The 16,471-nt window shown below is 43.4% G+C and overlaps 2 protein-coding genes across 2 annotated transcripts in view; both read right to left on the minus strand.

Annotated features, from left to right (window-relative positions):
- Positions 1–882: 882 nt before the first annotated feature.
- On the minus strand, positions 883–10,689 carry DBNDD2 (dysbindin domain containing 2). Its single transcript, XM_074210108.1, has 3 exons — positions 10,551–10,689; positions 7,525–7,671; positions 883–4,858 (listed from the first exon to the last, which is right to left on the minus strand). The coding sequence occupies exons 1-3, from the start codon at positions 10,687–10,689 to the stop codon at positions 4,671–4,673; spliced, it is 474 nt and encodes a 157-aa protein (XP_074066209.1). The 3' UTR covers positions 883–4,670.
- Positions 10,617–16,471, minus strand: part of SYS1 (SYS1 golgi trafficking protein) — a 29,448-nt gene continuing 23,593 nt past the window's right edge. Inside the window, exon 4 of the mRNA XM_074210110.1 lies at positions 10,617–10,699. Coding sequence (XP_074066211.1) covers position 10,699 — 1 coding nt within the window. The 3' untranslated portion in view covers positions 10,617–10,698. The remainder of the gene's footprint in view (positions 10,700–16,471) is intronic.

A 16,471-nucleotide genomic window follows, 5' to 3' on the forward strand; every position in this document is an offset into this window, starting at 1 on the left:
GGTCAGTCAACTGTTGCAAAGCAGAGGGTGAAGAGATGGCCAGCCCTCATTCTGCACTGGGATTCACAGCATAATAAAGGAGACAGAGCTGTTATGGAGATTTTCAAGGAAGGCAAAGAAGAATCAAAGAAGAGAAGGTTCAAAAGGAGTTTACAATCTATTAGATGGAGATAAGATCAGGAGTTCAAAGTTGAGAGGGTTGGAGTCATTCCTCAATGGAAAAGTAGTCAAAAAAATGGGAATCATTTTTTTTAAGGTTTTTGCAAGGCAAATGGGGTTAAGTGGCTTGCCCAAGGCCACACAGCTAGATAATTATTAAGTGTCTGAGACTGGATTTGAACCCAGGTACTCCTGACTCCAGGGCCTGTGCTTTATCTACTGCACCACCTCCCCCTAGGAATTATTTTCAAAGAGAAATATAAATTATCAATAATCAACCTACTTACTGAGAGATATACAAAATAATGAATAGTCAGAAACAAGTAGAAAATTAAAAATTACTCTGAAGTATCACTTCATACCCATAAAGCTGGCAAAAATGCTAAAAGATGGGAAATTCACTGTTAGAAGGGAGGAAGATGACCACACCAACTCAATACTGGAAGACTTCTAAATTGGTTCAACTAGGCTGAAAAACAAATCGAATCTGTACAGGAAAAAGAAAATCATTCATATCTTTTGACCCAGAGACTCCATGCCTGGGACAATTCATATTGTTATAGACAGCCTAGAATATACTCATATTTACAAAAATATCTGAAACAATATTGTGATAAAAAGCCTGTAAAACAAATATATATTCAACAATTAGTAAATGACTGAATAAATTATGATATATGAATGTAATATTACTGTGCCATAAGAAAGGACAAATCTGAAGAATTCAGAGAAACATAAGGAATCTTTTATAAGTATTATAAAGTGAAGAAAGAAGGGCCAAGAGGGCTACAGACATAATGACTAAAGCAAATCAAGTCACAGAAGTTTGGTCAAATACATTTACAATGGCCAACATTAGTATCTTACTATCAAAGTTAAAGGATACATTCCTCCTTTCAATTAACATAGATAAAATATTTCAGGGAATGTACTTTGTAAGGTGATTTGAATGTTTGGAGTAAATTTTGTTGCATCAAAACAAAATATATCAGTTTTTAAGAGAGAAAAAATATGCAGCAGTTCTAACCTTTTTTGTGTCATAGGCCTCCTTGGGCAGTAGAGTGACCCTACAAACTCCTCATAATAAGTCTTAAAACAATTGGAGGAAATGCTAAAATTCAGATAATAGTTAAGGAAAAATAAGGTTGTAATTTTTAACCTATCCAAGTTCATAGCTTTCCTAAAACTATCCATGAATTCCTTGGAGATGGGTAAGTAGACTCAAGATTAAGTACCTCAGAGAGATAGATTCCCTTCCAGTCCTAAAGCTATGATCTCATGAATTGCTAATTGATGAAAAGGACATACTGGAAACTCAGTATAATCCCCTCTCTCATGGAAACATGGGTTGTTTTATAAAAGACAGAGTCCTAATCAAAAAGACCACATACTATCTCCCTTGCCCTGACTCTGAGATCCATATGAGTATGAGAGTAAAAAAAAAAAAAAAAAAATCATGGGGAGCTGCTTTCTTCCTATTACATTAATTTCTTGCATTTTCAGATAATAGTTACCAGCCCTCCCTCTCAAAAGAGATTTTCTTCCAAGTGGTGGCTCATCTTCTTTCCTCTAAACCCAATGAGTGCTGTGATGATCAGCAATCCCCTGTCCCTCCCTGGGTGCCAGGCATTTGGGAAAAACTGTCATCCAATTCAAGAAAGCTGCCATTGAGGTGACAAGAGAGGAGTTTAGGGCCTGGGCTCAGTGCTCCATGAAATCATTCCAAACCATCCTGTCCCTGGGAGAGCATTATGTGGTTAGAAACCCAGGCTGGACTGGCACAAGAAAGTTCTTGATGACAAGCCAAGCCCCTGTGGTTTAGCAAAACATCAGCCCATTGTCCCTGGCCAGGAAGTGGGTGACAGTTTTAGCCTCCCTGTGGTCTGGTCTCAGCTAAGACCAGAATCCTCTCTCTGGTTACCAAGGACTATCCAATCAGCTCAGGGCTAGAGATGCCCTTTGGCACCACCAAACAGAAGGGCTTCTCATAGGAATTTAGTTTCTCATAGGAACTTGGGACTAGAGAGAAACCTGGAGGTATGAATCTAGAAAGACAGCATAGGGAAGAAGAAAAAAAAATAACAATGAACTTCAAGTCAGAAAACATGGCTTGGACAAGTCAGCTTCCTCTAAGTTTATAGTTTCCAATGGGGGGGGGAGGATAGTTTACTGGATACTTTCTAAGTTTTTTTTTAATAATTCTAATACTATGACTCGGTGATCTAACCAACCCTTTCCAAAACATCACAGTATTGGAATATTTCTAACACTGGAAAACTCATTCTCAAGACAGTCTCTTGAACTTCTGGACAGTTCTAATTGTTAAGTTTCTTTACTAATTTAGAAAGGAAAATCTGCCTAACTTCCAATTGGTCTGGTTTTTGCCTTTTGGGGACATTTGCTGATTACAAACCAGGAATCAGCTACCAATCTTCCCACATCCATTTTTTTACCTGGTTTTAAAATTCTGGGCATTTTTACCTGACCTGTGAATTCTTTCATCATCATAGCAGCTAATTATATAATACCTACTATGTGCTCTTCACTAAGTGCTTTTTTACAAATGTCTCATTTGATCTCCACAATTACCTCAGGAGATAGGTGCTATTCTTATCTCCATTTTACAGTTAAGCAGAAAGTGATTAAAAGTGACTTGTCCAGGGTCACAAAGCTAGGAAGTGTCTGAGGTCACATTCAAACTCAGGTCTTCTTGACTCTAGGCCAGTACTCTATGCATTAATATCATTTTCCTACCTGCCTCTTTTGGTGAAGACATTCCTTCCAGTGATGTAGACTATTTTAGTCTTAGAGATTTATCTTTAACTCTAGAAAGTTAATAGACTTACCTATGGTCATACCGGGCAATAGGTCTCGGAAGTAGGATTAAAACCCAAGTCTCTGAACTTCAAGGTAGTCCTCTATCCCTTTGCCATGCTTCCTTGACCTTCCTAAAGTGTGACCTCCTAAACTAGAAACACACACTCCAAGTGTATTCTGGGAGGACAGCAGAAAATTTACCTCCCCTTTGTTCTAGACTCTAGACTCCGATTCATGCTTGAAAACTTCATAACCCCATCAATTCTCCCATACTACCAGAGAGTGACTGAGATACAGCTACACACACACACACACACACACAAACACACACACAGACACTCTCTCTCTCTCTCTCTCTCTCTCTTTCTCTCTCTCTCTCAGATGGCTAATGATAGCACATACCTACTGGAATCAAGAGATTTATTAACCCACAGTCTGCTGTGGCAGCAGTCCAGACATGCTAGTCTCTAACCATCCAGTGAGAACCCCATGGAAAATGGTGGGAGAGGGAGGCATCAAAGCTGTGGAGCAGAAGCAATGTGGCATTGGCTACAAGGGTTACTACTACTTGCCTGTGTCAAGATACACCTCTACTACTTCCTACATGACTAGCCTCGAACAAATCATTTAAATGGCTCTAAGTTTCAATTTCTCCATCTATAAAATGAAGAAATGGACTAGATGACCAAAGGGTACTTTTAGTTCTAAATCCTATAATTATATGATCCTAGTCAGACCACAGTCACTGACTCTGCTGTGAAGTTCGTGATGAAGCAATGAGTGATCGGTTTGAGAGGAAAGACTGCTAAAGTGTCCCCTGAAACTCTGTTCCTCCTGCAGGGAGATCTGGGGCCAAGAGAAACACAATTCACCCTTTCAATAGTAGAGGCAGCCACTGCCCCTTTGGCTGCACAGTAGATGGTCTCAGCACCAAGGTTTGCTGGTGGGGAACAAGTAATCTGGGTCCCCACTTTTCTAGGACCAGGAGGGGTTGCCAAGTTTTGCCCAGACACATCATCCTCACTATAGACAAGTGAACTGCTGTTGGCAATGTGGCAGTTTTGGGGCCTCACACTGAGCTGCAAAGATTCAAGCTCTTCAGAGCAAGGGAAGGTCTGTAGATAAGACAAGGACATGATCATCCTGGATCCCACTGACTGTGCTTGAAAAATAGACAAAAAGCCAAGTGGGATGGTTTGGGATGACTTTTCAATATATGAGATAAAGTGAGAATATCAGTGAAGCAGAACAGGGAGAAATGAGAAAGAATAGCTGATAACATCATTTCAAGAAAGAGAAGAAAGGAGGATGGTGTGTAGCATTTCACTGAGAGAAGGAAGGAAGTGGGGTGGTATATTTATATCCACAAGTCCTCTTGGTCAAGTCCACTAAAAATAGAATGGGATGGTTTTTCTGATGTTGATGTTGTCCCACCTTACCTGAAACCTCTCACCATATCCCTCTAATTCAATCATTGCCTATGGAGGTCATAAGTAGCTATGTGCAATGGAGGCCAGCAAGCATTAGCAGAAAAGCAGGAGAGAGTTAATTTCTGAAAGTAGTCTTCTTTCTCTAGCATCAAATGCTCAGGAAGGCTCTGGCCTTTTCCCCAATGGCTCCAAAAAAGGGCTGAAGTTCCAAATTAGGAGGGGACCAGGCTCCATGTGGTTCAGTCCAAAGGGAAGCACCCACTGCTAGCTGCAGGCTGCAGGCTCTGCACCACCATCCTCTTCATCAGACTGTGCCAAAGGTGTGTCCACACCATCTCCAACCATATCTGGGCTGTTAAGTTCAGTGGAAGAAGAGGAAGACGAGGTCCTGGACATGGTCCTGTCTGATGGGGGTCTTTGCAGGCTCAGTTCCTCTGGATGGTCACCTACACCTAACCAAAGAGAAGCCCTGATCAGTAGTCAGGTAGGACAAAACAAACCTAAGGAGCATTTGTTTTCCTAATGGTGTGGTATAAAGGGCAGTATTTCTTTTCCACTAGGAGTTTAATGGGGACCAGCATAAATTATATACTGTAGGATAGCTAGGTGGCACAACGGACAGAACACTGATCCTGGAGTCAGAGGACCTGAATTCAAATCCGGCCTCAGATACTAACTGTGAGCCCCTGAGCAAGTCACTTAACCTCAATTGCTTCTTTAAAAAAAAAATTAAATCAATCAATTGATACAATGTACAACTATCACCCCTTATCAGGGGTTCCTAACCCTTTTTTCATCATCGACCCCTTGAGCAGTTTGGCAAAGTTTATGAATCTCTTCATGGAATAATGTTTTGAAAATGCATAAAAGCACAAAGAAATTAACTATCAGTTATCAGAATATCAAGGATCTTGAGTTAAGAACTCCTGCCCTAGAACATGATTTTACCAGTTATTCAAACATTTTTCTCCTTTAAATTTATTTTTGATTTAATGGAAAAAGCTGTGGAGTAGGTAACCAGCTCTGCTATTTGCTACCTACCTCTGTAACCTTTGAGGAATCAAGTCCCCTCATTACCCCACTCCAAAATAAAGGGGTTGAACAAGAGACAATTCTTTTGTCTGACATTCTGTTCTTTAGTAAGTCTTCTCCTTCCAGTTCTGATATTGTGGAATTCTAGGAAACCAGGTTAAACTGAATCCCAGGAGCAAGGGGGAAGAGGAGATTGTTGCCTGAGCGACAGTAGAAGAAGAAGACTGGGGTCCCAGCTATGTCAGTAATTTCACTTGCTAATTGTATCCTGCTTCCTCCTCCTCCTCCTCCTTCTCCAGCAGGCCTGAGTCACAGAGCCAGCTGCCTACTTTCTGCAGCAGGTGGGGGCCTCATAGGGGGTGGGGGTGGTTCCAGCACCATCCTGCCACTGCCAGGAAAGGAAGATTGCCAACAAAACCTCCCCCACCCAGGTGCCAGTCTCCTAAAATTCTCATTAGAACTTCATCCTGGGATTCCTTTCCCTGAGGTCATCTTGAGTATGCTGAGATGGAGCCAGCACCTCTGGGTCCTAGGCCAGACTGCCACTTAATCTCTGTATGACCTTAGACAAGTAATTTACTTCCCTCTAAATAAAATGAGGGGTTGAGCTCTAAGATCTTTTTCAACTGTAACAGAAGGTATCCTTTGAAACTGAGGAAGAGAATCATTATTTAAGTTGTTGGGTGTTCACAATATAATCTTATTCTGCATGAAAAAGGTATAAAGGGCAATAGATAGCAAACCAGAGCTGAAGCCAAGGAGACCCACCACGGTGACTGTCAGCTGCCTCCTATTCTCTGCACTGCCCAAGCTGGCTCTGTAATTAGCAGGGCTAAAGGAAGAGTGGAAAGAGGGCCGGCCATCTGTTTATTTTACAATTGACAAAGGGCAAAGGGGCCTTTTCCTGAAAATTTGGCAAAGTCAAAGTCAAAATTGTTAGCGATGCTGCCACTACCTCCTTCATCCTAGTTGCCTCCAGTCCTACTATTTCCAGGGACCAGGGAATGGAGTGAGTTACTTGCTATTGGTCACTACCTGGGTACTAGGGTAATTATGCTTGGGCAGTAACACATACTCAGAGCTGGGAAGCTACGAAGTCAACTTGTCCTTGAGTAAGAACCCTGAGAATGCTGCACTATCTGACAAATGGGTATGCAGTCCACCAGAAGTTCTCCAGGGAGAAGGAATTTCCTGCTTGACTGAATGTTCCCAGGAATAGGGAATAATAGATATAATTGTGGTGTTGATGATGATGGTAATAATAATAATACTTAGAATGATTTAATATTTGCAAAGTTTTTGTAAATATTATTCATTTTGTTTTCATAACAACTGTGGGAGGCAGGTTCTATTATAATTCCCAGGATATAGAAGGGGAGATCAGATAGAGATTAAGAGACATAATTACCCATGGTCAACACAATTAGGGAGTGTTATGAGTTCCAATTGAACTTAGGTCTTCTTGACTCTAGATCCAGGGATCTATCCATCTAGCTGCTTTTAGGGAATTTACTAGCCTAACTAGGAAGCTCTTTTAGGATCATGGGATTCAGAGTTGCAAAGTTATTTAGAAATCAAGTCATCCAACTCCCTCCTTCTCTTTTTTTTTTCTTTTTTAGGTTTTTTGCAAGGCAAATGGGGTTAAGTGGCTTGCCCAAGGCCACACAGCCATGTAATTATTAAGTGTCTGAGACCGGATTTGAACCCAGGTACTCCTGACTCCAGGGCCGGTGCTTTATCCACTGTGCCACCTAGCTGCCCCAACTCCCTCCTTTTAAATGGAGGAAACTGAAGCGTGGAGAGGTGATGTGATTTGCCCAAGCTCACATAGACTGTAAATAGTACAGCAAAGATTCAAATTCAGTCTCTTTCTATAAACCACATCCCCACTTCCTCTGGTTCTAGTTCTCTCCCTGGGACCATAAAGAACAAATATGTTGTATCTTCCCTATGAAGATAGATATCATCCTGCCCCACCTATCTAAGTATTATCTTCTCCAAAGTCAACATCCTCATGTTCTGCCATGCAGATTCCTCAGATAAGAGGAGGACTAGAAGCCACAGGCCCGAAAGGCAAAAGACATACCAGAAATGGTGGGTGGCTGTGGAGTTGGTGGGAGCTCTTCACAGGGCAAGAAGACATCTGAAGCATCCGGGTCCCCAAAGTCAATCAATTCAGCCTGCTCCAGTGTATCCACATTCACTTCCATAGAAGAGATGCTGCCTATCGGAGCTGGAAAGAGAGGCATATGAGTTAACATTCCACTGTGCCCAGAAGAGTCAACTCTATACCCCAGATTCTTCTCACCATACCAGTTCAAGTCACCCTTTGCCAACAAGACTCAGCAGTACCATATCTGGAGACAAAAGACATGGGTTGTATTTTGGGTTCTTCCACTGACTTGCTTTGTGTCTTCATCTCTCTGGACTTCTGTCTCTATCTCTAAAATGGGGGTATTACATAAACTGCCTCACAGAGTAAGATAAGCAAGATAAATTTAGATAATTCCTGATAATTTAAATTATTCTATAAACAAGTGCTATATAAATGTCAGCAATTCTTAGACTTTTTTTATTAAAGATTGCAGCCTCATACACTAAAGTTAGAAGACAAAGGAGCTTTAATGCATTTATCATGTAATTTAAGTAGTTATATTAATAACAATAACAATAATGCACATTTTTTTAGTATTTCTGTGTTCACAACTGTTGCCTCACAACAATTTCCTGAAGACAATGCAAATTATTCCTGTCCCCATTTTAAATGGGAATGAGGAAACTGAAGGGAAGTGATTTGTCCAAGCTTTAGGAGCTAACATGTGTTAGATTCTGTACTATACAATCTATTTTTTGCTATTGTTTTGTCTAGCCCCCACAACAACTATAAGCTTTGTGAGGGTAGAGAGAGAGTTTTATGTAAACTCTGGCTCTCTTCCAGCATTTCAGACAGAGCAACATTCACAGCAAGTCCTTGACAATTGTTTAAAGATTGCTTTAAGGAGCTTTCCTTTGTCTTTATGATTCCAAGGGGACTTTGGAATTGCTCCAGAAGGGGACAAAAAGCAGGCAAGGAGTGAAATCAGAAAGACAAGGAGAATCTAGGAAAAATTCCAAGGATAGTTCTATTCATTCAATATATCCATGTTAACAAATGTTTGTTGAACTGAACCACCTCAGAGGAGTTCTGGAATTGATCCACCCTTTAGGACACTGGGGAATCAGGAATAGCAATTCAATTCCATCCAATTGCAACAAAGATTTATAAAATAACTGCTTGATGCAGAGTCTTTGGTTCTGTTCTGAGATTATAACAATGAAGAAAAGTCAAAATCTCTTGCCTTCATGGAGCTCATGCTCTTATGGGAGAGGGAATAAGTACACAAAAGTAATTATAGTAACTACCTCCATAAAATTAAACATATAGATATGTTTGTGTGTGTCAGTGTGTGTGTGTGTGTGTGTGTGTGTGTGTGTGAGAGAGAGAGAGAGAGAGAGAGAGAGAGAGAGAGAGAGAGAGAGAGAGAGTTCAGTGACCTGAAACATTTGAAGAAGAAAGGATAAGTTCCAGTTGGAAGAACCTGGGAAGGCTTGAGAAGAGTTAGGCCTTAAAAGAAGATTCTAAGAGGTAAAGGTATGATCTCCAGACTTGGGGATCAGTGAGTAATTCAAGAAGAAAGACATCCAGTTTGGTCAGATTAGATATAAAGTCAAAGACTAGCAAGTAATATTGGACTAGGATCTTGATGTCAGATTCTGGAGGTTTCACAAAAGCTAGATGGACTCATTCTTCATAGGCATTTGGGAAGAAGGGTTAGTCATTAAGGTTGAGAAGCTAAGAAAGGTCCTAGTGAAGAACCTTCAGAAGCCAATTGAGATCCACAAGCAGTAGGCTTTCAGTGTTGACTAAGGCCCTGTCTCCAATCTCTCTCCAGTCAATACATTTTTCACTCAACAGCCAAAACCTTACTAAAGTGCAAGTCTGACTATGTCATCCCATTCCATAAATGCCAGTGGCTCCCTAGTACCTTTAAAAATCTTCCATTTGGCTTTAAAAAAAAAATTACTTATTATTCCAACTGTTTGTGAAAATACTTTTTCAACATTCATTTTCTGGGAGGCAGCTAGGTGGCACAGTGAATAGAACACCAGTCTGGGAGTCAGGAGAACCTGAGTGAGTTCAAATCCAGTCTCAGACATAAGAATTACCTAGCTATGTGACCTTGGGCAAGTCCTTTAACCCCATTTCCCTACAAAAACCAAAAATTAAAATTAAAAAAATTAATTTTTTATAAGATTTTGAGTTCCACATTTTTCCTCCCTCCTATCCTTACTTCCCCCCTCCCCTTGTAAGGAATAATCTGATAGTTATGCATTTATAACTATGTCATAAGTTATGCATTTATAACTATGTTAAGCATTTTTCTATATTAGTCATGTTGTGAAAGACTAATCAGAATAAAAGGGAACAAAAAAATCATGAAAGGGTAATTAAAAAACCATAAAGTATAAAACAAATTTTTAAAATGGACTCCATGGTTCTTTCTCTGGATATTTAAAGCTCCTAACAATCTAGTCTCTTCCTTCTTTTCTACTTTTCTACTCTTCTAATATTTTACTCCCTTCTCTATATACTATGATCCAGAGACACTGACCTTTTTGTTGTTACTAAAATGCAACGCCTCATTTCCCAAGCTCATGCCATTTCATAAACTATCCACATGGTAGGAATGATCTCTCTCTCTCCCCTCACCTTCATCTCCAGGTTCCCTTGGCTTCCTCCAAGACTGAACTCAAATCCCACCTTCTGCAGACTTTCCTAGTCCTCTCCCCCTTTCCATAATTCCTTCCCTCTGAGATTCCTACCTGTTTATATTGTATATATCTCATAAGTACATCGTTGTTTCCATGTTTGCTTCTCAAAGACAGGGAATTGGATTTTGGAATTTCTATGGATCCCCATTATACAACCCAGTTCCTGGCACACAATGAATACTAGGGAAATGTTTGTGCTGATGGGCAGCAGGTATGGCTTGCCATCTACTGAATGTTGTGGTTGTTTCTTTCCCCTTATACCAAAATGACACATTCCCACCCCCCTTTTGCTATGCTCACGTCTCCGGGACTCAAGATGAAGATGTGATAGAGGGAAGAAGAATTCTGTGTCTTGCTGGAAAACTTCCTCAAAGAATTTCTGTCGATCTCGAAGGCGAAGCTGCTGCCGGTCTAGAGCTCCACGGGAATTGGGATCCATGCTGTCTCCTCTGGGGATGGAAAGGAGGTTAAAGCCCTTCAAAGTAATGAAGCAGCATGTCATACTGAAAAGAGCACTGGAACCAAGTAACTAGGGGGTTTGGGTTCTGGATTGCCATTTTCTGCATGACCTTAGATAAGTTCCTGGGTCTCATCTTCCTTATGTGTCAGATGAGGGCATTCTAGATGATCTCTAAGGTTTCTTCAGACTGTGACATTCTAATTTCTATGATTTTAAATCATTGTGACAGAGAGGTTGGATATTTAACTCATCCTAAGCTTATGTCATTATAGCATCCAGCCTCATTTCTGGCTCTAATCTATATCTCCTTATCTTCACTTGACTTTTGCCTTAGTTCATTTCCCTCTATCACTCTTTCTCCCTTCATACACATATAATCTCTCTTTCCCTACTGAAGCAGAATTGTGTTCCCACAAAAGGGATGCCCGTCCCAGGCACCACTGGGGAAAGCTGGCTCTGTGGAAGAAGCTGCTCCTTATCAGGGGAACCTTGCCAAATGCTAGAATACAGTGAAGTCTAAGGGTTGGACCAGGCTGAATGAACAGTACCAGGACAAAAAGGTTTGAAAGACCTTGCTCACGTTAGCAAGATCAGGACAGGAGAAGGAAATGAAGAACCTGGACATGTATTGGGATCCCCCTACTTGTTTCCTCTAAAGAAATAATGTAGTCTAAGTTTCTGAAACTGCACATTTAGAACTCTCTGGATGCCAACAGGGTGGCTAAAGTTTATAGAGTATATTAATTTTAGCATTTGCTGAACTTTGGTTTCTTCCTGAATACAACGAAGATATTAAGTATCTGTGAGGATATCACTTTATATATAATAAATGTCTCCAGAAATGGGAACTGTTATAATAAAATATCAAAACTACAAAAATTAACCTAAGAACATAGACTTAGCATACAGAACATGATTGAATCTATAATGTCAGAGTCAGAAGAGATTTAGCGTAACTTCTCAGAGATGAAAGGGAGTTTAAAGATCAGCTGACCCAAAGAGCTTCCCTAGAAGGGAGACTGAGATACAGGGAACTTATCATCCCTTGCTGGTTATCTTGAAGATTATTTGAGCAGGGTCATGAAAATGAACTAGGGGAATGAATGCTAAGTTCAATTCCCCTGATTTCTGTTGGTATCTTCTTCTATCTAAGAGACTTTAGCTTATTTAATGTGGGAGCAGGAAGATACCTTTCCTCTTAGAAGAGAGGCACTAGAATAAACGTGGGTTTCCCCCTAACAACAGTTCTGGCTCTCTCTCCCTGGTCCCAGGGTGAGGACACACCCTCCCCTCCCCCTCGGCCCTCATCGATCCTACCAAGTTATCTATCATCTGCTCGGGATCCACGGGAGCTGCAGGTCTCCGGGGTCTGGGTGGAGGCCAGTTGGGGAGGGTGGCACCCCGCGGCGTGGGCCAGGCAAGGCTGGGGGCAGGGAGGCCGCCGGGGCCGGGCTCCGGGAGCAGCCGCCCAGGTCACCGAGCTAAAAATACCCGCGAGTCCCGCGGGGGCGCTGGCTGGGGTGGGGGCGGCTGGTCCGGGCGCAGGGTCCCCTCCCTCAGAAATGCTTTCTCCCGCTCCCGCCGCCAGCCCGGGGGCCCCCAGGCCGGGGGGGGGGGCTGGTGGAAAGCCTTGTTTACTGGTCTTGCGGGAGGCGCGCGTGACGGGGGGGGGGGGGCGAGGGCGGGGATGAGAGCCGGAGCTCCGGACCCCAGACCGCGAGGCCCCCCCACTCATCAGCGGCTCCCAAAGGGATCCCGACGGGGCCCCGGCTCAACAATTTCCCTAAAAAAGGAAAAGGCACGGCGCGGTGGGGGAGGGGAGGGGAGCGCGAGCCGGGGCGACGGGCGCCCGCTGGGGCCCCGGAGGCCGCCGCCCCCCTCCGCGGCCCGGCGCACCTGGCCCGGGCGCGGCCGCCTCCTACCTGGCCGGCCGGCGCTCCCGCTCCGCGCAGCCCGCTCCGCGCAGTCCGGGGCCGGGGCCGCTCCGGGCCGCGGGCTCCAGGGGCACACTGCGCCTGTGCGCTCCGCCGGCGGGGCGCAGCTCCGACGGGGCGGCGGCCGCGTGGGCGTGGGAGCCGGCCGGCCCCGCCAGCGGGGTGGGGCCCTGGCGGCCACCGCGGCCGCCGGGGCGTGCGCTGCCGGGGGAGGGCAGTGCGGGCTCCCCGCTCCCGGCTCGGGCCCGGCGCGCCTGGCTCCCCGAACGGGCCCAGCTCGGCTTGAGCACGCCGGGGACAAGGCCGAGACGGGAAGTTCGACGCACAGTGATCTCCCTCGCCTTCAAACAGACTGGCATCCCGGGCACAGCGGGCACGCCGAAGCCTTCCGCGCATAAACCGGCAGGCAGGTTTCACAGGTCTCCTGCTTCGATCAGATCAGAATTCACACTTGTTCGTCCTTGCACACTCACGTTTGGGATAATAACCTATATTTCCCTATATTGCTTAAAATGTTTACAAAGCACTTTCTCGCGGCAATTCAGTGAGGCAAAGACACACAATGCACACACCCATAGCAACCCTGTCCACAGGCAGGCAGCATTAAAATACAAACGATTTCCCACGCAGATCATCGGACACACGGATGCACTCACCCAGAATTTCCTTTGTCCGAGGACACACGAACACACGGGTCTTCCTTGTACACACAGACACGCGCATCTACACACTGACGTTTCCCGAGAAGACACGAGGCACTGAAAGGCGAGGGCTGGTCCTGAAGGAGTTCGCTGAATATTCCGGAGCTCTTGATGGGACCGTGTAAGACAGAGCTCTGAGCCGTGACCCCATTCCCGGATTACAGGTGCATTGTCGCACTGAATCTGGGTCACATTCCCTCTCCACCAAAACTCAGCAGCCAGCTTCCCACTCTTTGCTCTGGGACCGCTGAGCCAAGGCGGAGCTACTGGGGAGAGGAGAGAGGCGGGTCTAGCGCGTCCAAAACCGGCCCCCAGAGCGGGCCTCGGGGCCCTCAGAAACTCATGGACCAAGAGAGGGCAGGCACCGTGGCCGGAGCGAAGGAGGCGAGGCCTGAAACTCACAGATGGGAAACCCGGCATCAGGGTCGCGGCCCGAACCTCCGCGAGCATCTACTCGTGTAATGAAAGACCTTTGAGCTCACCTAGTCCCATCTCATTTTAACGCGAAGGAAATTAGGCCAGGCTAGGGAAAAGTCATTTACCCAAAGCTGGCAGAGAAAATAAATGGCAGAATCAGCAGGAGAACCAAGTTCTTCTGACTAAATGGACTTTGCTTCTTCTAGGAGCGAATTCTTAACCGGGGTGGAGAGTTCTGGGGCTAGATTTCAAGGGGTCTATGAACTTGGATGGGGAAAAAAAATAATCTTTATTTTCACTCATCTCTAGCTGAAAATATTGCCTCTATTTAAAAACATTATTCTAAGTTTGGGTCCACAGACTTCACCAAATTGCTGATAGAGACCACAACACACACACACACACACACACACACACACACACACACACACACAAAGATTAAGAAACCCTGCACTAAAATAGCAGATCTGAGACTTTAGAGATAAGGTAGACATAAAAACTCCCTTTCAGAGCTAGATTAGAACTGGAAAGGATCTTTTAAATCATCTGGTCCAACCCTCTCCTTTTACAAATGAGGAAACTGAAACTCAGAGCAGGGCAGTGACCTGACCAGTCATACAGTGAGTTAGAGAGAGAACCAATCTGAAGCTTTGGTTTTTAGACTTCCAGAGCAATATACTATATTACTTAAGTATATAATATAATAGGGGAATGTCTGAACCAACTGATCTTATTATGTCATCTTAGTAAATATATTACATGTATATTTCTGTGAGAAATATATACATATATAATTTTATATATACAGTCAATCAATGTACTCTTTATCAAGTGCCTATTTTGCATCAGACACTTTTCAGGGAGCACAAAGAAAGTCAAAAAGACCACCCCTGCTCTCTACAAGCTCCAAGTCTAATATGTGGTGCTTGTATAGGAAAAAGGGATTAGATCAGTGATTTCATTCCTATAGGGAACTTCCAAGTGAGGAATTTTCCTCTAACAATATGCATCTTCAATACTTTTTCCTTAACGTTATCTCTAATAGACAAGGATCTCAAAGTCTAAATATGTCAGCGACAGGACTTGAATTCAGATCTTTCTGAATCCTGACTCCTATGACAGTATCCTAGCCACTACACCACACACACAGTTTTTCATATGTAACTGCGGACCTCAATTGAATCAATGATTCCCTCACACTAAACTAATTAAAGTAATTAAAACATGCTCTATACCCTGATTCTTCAATCAATCACAGGAATTAAAATAGGTGCAGAAAAATTCCTAATTCAGTTTGGAAAGAGTGAAATGGAATGCTACACATGAAATGTATTGATGTTGTTTGAAAAGACTCAATCATAACCTTTGGATAAAATAAAGTCAGTTCAGAACCTGGCATTCTCATCCTCATGGTGGAAGTGAAGCCCCTAAAGAAATTGCTTGAGCAAGGGAGTGGGAAGAAGAGAGTATCTCTCCTCCCTCTTGATCAGAGAATGACCTTAAAACATTGTAAGAAGTCAGAAGATTTGGACTTTCATGGTGTCTTAGCAGTATCCCTGGGGCAGCTAGATGGTGCAATGGATAGTGTACTGGTTTTGGAGTCAGGAAGACTGGAGTTTGAATCTGGTCTCAGAGACTTGACAGTAGCTGTGTGACTTTGGGCAAGTCACTTAACCTAGGTTGTCTCGCATCCAGGACATATCTGGCTACTGAATCCAGATGGCTCCTGAGGAGGTGAGGCTGGTGACTTAGCACAGACCCTCCTCATTCAAATCCAATTCATGTGCTTGTCATGCAATCATCTCCCTGATATCATGATCTTCTTGGAAGACAAAGGACAATCATCAGCAGAACAGCAGTGATTGATGGCAGTAACTACATTAGAAAAGGAGGACAAAGGATATACTTTGAAGAAAGGTAATTTCAAAGAGCCCAGTAGAATGCTATCTCATATCCAAGGGCAACTTCAAATTTATGAGGATCCCACAAATGGAAGAAAGGACTGCCAGCAACCAGGAGCTGTGAGTTACCTCTTCAATACATGTGTATTAGACTACTACCAATCTGAAGATCTACAGTCATTGTACTGACCTCATTGCTGTATGCCTGTCAAACCTGGTCAACCTACCAGTGCCATGCCAGGAAATTGAATTGATTCCATTTAACCTATCTCAGGAAGATACTGAAAATAAGTTGGCAGGAGAAGATACCAGACACTGAAGTGCTTTCTAGAGCTAAACTGTTAAGCATCCAAACAGCATTGCAGAGGGTGGTATGATGGGCTGGCCATGTTCTTTGAATGCCAAACACACAATTCATGAAAAGACTATTTTATGAAGAAGTCACAGAAGGCAAGTGGTCATGGAGAGGGGAGAATCAAAAGAAGTGATACCTGGTCTCTCTTAAGAACTTTAGCATTGATTGTGCAGCATGGGAGACACTAGCACAACACTTCTTAGCATGGTGTGCCCTCATCAAAGAGGATGCTGTGATTTATGAGCAAGGCAGAAGTGAAGTAGTTCAAAGGAAACGTAAGATATGTAAGTTTAGAGTAAACTCCCCAGGTGTTCACATGAACTGTTTGTGTCCGACCTGTGGTAGAGCATTCCAAGCTAGTACTGGTCTGATCAGCCACAGTTGGACACACTGTAATTTGTGTCAGTGATGTCATTTTGGTCTTAGATAATGGACAAGAATAAACAAAAAATC

This window comes from Macrotis lagotis, chromosome 1, assembly GCF_037893015.1.
Source record: "Macrotis lagotis isolate mMagLag1 chromosome 1, bilby.v1.9.chrom.fasta, whole genome shotgun sequence".
Taxonomy (NCBI): Eukaryota; Metazoa; Chordata; class Mammalia; order Peramelemorphia; family Peramelidae; genus Macrotis; species Macrotis lagotis.

Bases quoted from the DNA above. Each gene is read 5' to 3' on its own strand.
- DBNDD2 (XM_074210108.1), bottom strand. From the start codon at position 10,689: ATGGATCCCAATTCCCGTGGAGCTCTAGACCGGCAGCAGCTTCGCCTT. The intron at 7,672-10,550 runs GTGAGCATAGCA...CTCTCTTTCCAG, and splicing joins TCATCTTGAGTCCCGGAGAC to CTCCGATAGGCAGCATCTCT. The intron at 4,859-7,524 runs GTATGTCTTTTG...CTCTTTGGTTAG, and splicing joins ACAGCCACCCACCATTTCTG to GTGTAGGTGACCATCCAGAG.